This window comes from Arachis duranensis, unplaced genomic scaffold (genome assembly GCF_000817695.3).
Source record: "Arachis duranensis cultivar V14167 unplaced genomic scaffold, aradu.V14167.gnm2.J7QH unplaced_Scaffold_184803, whole genome shotgun sequence".
NCBI lineage: Eukaryota > Viridiplantae > Streptophyta > Magnoliopsida > Fabales > Fabaceae > Arachis > Arachis duranensis.
In genome coordinates, this window is record NW_026264429.1 from 9,282 (window position 1) to 11,184 (window position 1,903).

Sequence of the window (1,903 nt, forward strand, 5' to 3'; positions counted from 1 at the left end):
AGCCATGCATGGTAAAGCCAAGGACGTGTTTGATTTTTTTGCGAGGATGGAAAGAAGTGGCATATCCCCTAGTGATGTAACATACATAGCCATCTTGAGTGCTTGTAGCCATGCAGGGTTAGTAGACAAGGGTAGATCATATTTCAATCATATGGTTAATGTGGGGTTTGTGCCTCGGATAGAGCACTATGGATGCATGGTTGATCTCTTGGGACGTGTTGGATATCTAGAAGAAGCCAAAGAACTTATATTGAACATGCCAATAAAATCAGATGATGTCATATGGAAGGCATTGCTTGGTGCTTGTAAGGTACATAAGAATGTTGAAATTGGAAGGCGTGCAGCAGAGGTTTTAATGCAACTGGCTCCACACGATAGTGGGGCATATGTGGCTATCTCGAACATATATGCCTCATCTGGTGATTGGGATGCAGTTGCAGAGGTGAGGTTGATGATGAAAGACTTGGACATAAGGAAAGACCCTGGATGCAGTTGGATCGAGATTGATGGTGTTATTCATGAGTTTCTTGTTGAAGATGTTTCCCATCCTAGTGCCAAAGAAATACACTCAATGTTGGAGGAAATTTCGAACAAATTAAATTTTGAAGGTTATAGGCCAGATACCACACAAGTTTTGCTTAAGATGGACGAGACACATAAAGAAAGTGTGCTGCATTACCACAGTGAGAAGATTGCAGTTGCCTTTGGCTTAATTAGTACAACACCAAAGACCCCACTTCAGATTGTGAAAAACTTGCGAATTTGTGAAGATTGTCATTCCTCCATGAAATTAATATCAAAGATTTACAATCGCAAGATAACTATCAGGGACAGGAAGCGGTTTCACCATTTTGAGCATGGTTCATGTTCTTGTATGGACTACTGGTAGTTGGTCATTCTATGGTGACTGCAACTATAGGTTTTCGATTGTTCTAACTGTTACTAACCTCCTTTGAGTGTCTTTGAAAAGCAAAGCCTTTGTATTGGTGAGTATAGTTGCTAGAATTTGTACATCAAAAAATCCTTTTTATTGTCCATAAAGTAGATGCCTTTTGCACATAACTTGCTCAGACTGATGTAATCTCAAATATATAAACCTCCCAAGTACTAGAGTTACTTTTTGTTTTTCAAAATTTAGTTGGCATTTACTGTATAAAATTTTTCTTAAGTTACATGTAAACAAATGATCATTACGGTCATGTGAATGTGCCTTAAAAGTGACTTTGAGAGAACTTTTGTCATAACTGAGCTGTTTTCAAGTACATTCTTTTGCAGAGATTAATAATTTTGGAGGAGAGGTTTTCCAATCAGCATCGAAGGTAATTTCCTTAGAACCGCTTTTGAGAGGGGAACACACCTCAAGGTTCCCATCCAAGCTGCAGCTCTACCATTTTTGTCACACCGGTAGTCTGTAGCTCCAATCACTGCTCATGCATAATGTTCCTTCTTCATAAAACACTGAAACAAACACCTTCCCTTGATGAAATGCCAAACCATCTTACTCACTCCATTACTTAAACTATTCCATCCATAAGATAAATCCTAATACCTTAGTATTATGGGTAAGAGCAAGTATAGTCTTTATTCTTATTAGTTTCCAAGATAAATCTTAGTTCAAAATTCAATCTAAAAAACCATGACTCCAATGCATTTGATTTACAGCTGCTTGCACAACCCTTATCATGGCTCACTTCAACCAAGTTCCATTGGTAAGTTTTAATTGCTTTTAGCTATGGTTACTTCTTGGGTTTCTGTGATTATTCTACTTGTTTTAATTTCATTGTTGATGTTTAGGCTGCTGGAGATTCCATTGCCATTTTCTCTTCATTGAATATAAGAGCCGCTATTTTGTGAGTCCCTCTTTATCTTTCGTTCCTTTCTCCCCTCCCCTTTCTTTTGATTT

At 38.0% G+C, this 1,903-nt stretch overlaps 1 protein-coding gene across 1 annotated transcript; it reads left to right on the forward strand.

Annotated features, from left to right (window-relative positions):
- The first annotated feature begins 4 nt into the window (after positions 1 to 4).
- On the forward strand, positions 5 to 1,899 carry LOC107472065 (pentatricopeptide repeat-containing protein At5g48910-like). The gene is made up of 3 exons (XM_052256274.1): positions 5 to 1,562; positions 1,663 to 1,709; positions 1,795 to 1,899. Exon 1 carries the CDS (start codon positions 5 to 7, stop codon positions 887 to 889), a length of 885 nt encoding a protein of 294 aa, XP_052112234.1. The 3' UTR covers positions 890 to 1,562; positions 1,663 to 1,709; positions 1,795 to 1,899.
- Positions 1,900 to 1,903: the final 4 nt, after the last annotated feature.